The 2,124-nt window shown below is 32.0% G+C and overlaps 1 protein-coding gene across 1 annotated transcript in view; it reads left to right on the forward strand.

Annotated features, from left to right (window-relative positions):
• Positions 1-37: 37 nt before the first annotated feature.
• LOC106684161 (alpha-tocopherol transfer protein-like) overlaps positions 38-2,124 on the forward strand; it is a 9,591-nt gene continuing 7,504 nt past the window's right edge. The window contains exons 1-3 of the mRNA XM_014426080.2: positions 38-471; positions 609-768; positions 870-1,122. Of these exons, the coding sequence (XP_014281566.1) occupies positions 372-471; positions 609-768; positions 870-1,122 (513 nt within the window). The 5' untranslated portion in view covers positions 38-371. The remainder of the gene's footprint in view (positions 472-608; positions 769-869; positions 1,123-2,124) is intronic.

The raw sequence follows: 2,124 nt of genomic DNA on the forward strand, positions 1-2,124 counted from the left end.
CTCCCTCTCTCCCCCTCCCTCCCTCCCTCTTTGGGAGTGAGGATTTTAAGTATTCTGTTTAACTTTTTTTAAATGTTATCAGAAGCAAGATAATAAAACGTGTTCCGGACTCGATTCTAGTAAATTCTTCTGTTATCGCAACCCATATGAAAACATCAGGCTCTTCTGTCATCCGAGAAAAGTATGAAAGATTCAACAGTCAGACGTACTTGTGGTATAGTCGGGTTTAGAAAAGAGATCATTCGGTATAATTTAAGAAGATGGAATTGTAACGATATGGCGTTGTTCCCGAATGAAGTCTAATGATCTTTTTGCTTCTTTTCTTTCGGTGAAGAATATTTTGGAAAGTTTCCACTATATAAAGCTTGAGTATGGATCACGAGGAAGCGATCAACAAATGTCCGAAATACGGTGACATAATAATGCTCAAGGATTGGCTGGAGAAACAGCCACATCTACCGAAGAATGTGGGTAAGTACAATTGCGGAGTAGTTGTAATGGCGAATACATAACTCATGTTTTGATTCAGTAATAAGTGTTTACTGATAGTTAGGATTAATGTTTAACCATGGCCATTTCTTTCCCTGTTATTTTGATATGTCGAGTAGATAATGAGCTTCTTAAAGCCTTCGTTTGCGGAACTAAAACTTTAGAAGACGCAAAAAAAAAGTTGGATACGTTTTTCACAGTAAGAGGAAGATTCCCAAAACTTTTCCAGAATGTGCACATGGACTTACTCGATGCGAATTTCCGAGAAGCTAGCATGTGGTAAGTTTCGTTTAGTTATAATATTTTATCATAAAATAATCCGTAGTAATAAATTTTTATGTTATAACTAGATGTAAAAAATAATATAATACATTTTTTAGCCGAATGTTTTATTTGCCACAAAAGACCCCGGAGGGTTACTCTTTACTGTTTATGAAATGTTTACCTGGCGATATGGACAAGTTTTCACACATACTTCAGATACGAAGAGTCGTAATGTTAATGGAATTGGGAATGTATTTTTGGCCAGAAATTACAGGGCTCAGTTTAATAGTTGATATGAAAGATTTTTCAAAATCTTATTTAAATAAACTGAATCCATCTGCACTTGCAAGCTACTTCACCTATTTCCAGGTACTGTTTAAATTAGTCTTATACATAGATAGATGCCACAGATGCCAAGCAGCATAAGGTAAAAATAAATACTTGTCTAAAAAACGAAAAAAACCTTAATGATAAATTAATAAAAGTTTTATTTATTCCTGTTAATAATGTCCATCGAATACAAAAAATAACCCCATCACACCACTTTCACTTAACTTCCTGCATTGAGTTGGAATTAATCCTCCCTAGTTTCAGAACAGATATTTTTATATTCTAAACTGAGGGAATATTTCCCCGTAATAATTTTTCTAATGAGCCTTTCAGTTGAAAGATTGACAAACAACAATTTTAACAGAAATAATAACAATGAGGAGAAGATAGTTGACCGTGGATAATATATATGAGGAGAAGATGGTTGGGGGGGGAGGTCAGAATATAACACAAATAAGTTGAAATAAAATATTTAATAGTGCCTAAGTTTTGGCCAGAATGTCTAGCCTTCATCAGGGCTAAGGACAAAGAACAAGATATACAACCAATGAATACAAAAAATATAAACAGAATGAAATAAAGTAAATAATTGTACAGAATGAAATTAATAAAAATAAAGTGATGAAAGAAGTGGAAAATAAAATTTATATACAGGTAATTGAATAAGTAAGTAAAAATAACATCATTTAGGAAATAAAATACAAATTTGAAGTTATATAATGCAAAGGAATGTGAATATATTAGTTTATTAATAATTTAAAAATTAAAATTATGGAAAGAAAAAAAATTAAATGAATAAATAAAAAATAAAATTGAGAGAAAGAAACAAAAGAAGTGATTTTTTTTTTTTTCCGAACCCTCTAAAAACAGAAATAAAATGTGAATTAGTAGTGCATTACTGTGCAAGAAAGAAAAGTAATTCGTGTTGTGTCTTACCTTTTACTACCTTTGGTATTTTAAGGTTACCTGTATATTTAATTTTGCATATGTGTTATCCATTCAGGAGCTATTTTGAGTCCGGAGGTGAGGGGCCTCCTCGTG

This window comes from Halyomorpha halys, unplaced genomic scaffold (assembly GCF_000696795.3).
Source record: "Halyomorpha halys isolate HHAL.00 unplaced genomic scaffold, Hhal_1.1 Scaffold550.1, whole genome shotgun sequence".
In the NCBI taxonomy this organism is placed as follows: Eukaryota; Metazoa; Arthropoda; class Insecta; order Hemiptera; family Pentatomidae; genus Halyomorpha; species Halyomorpha halys.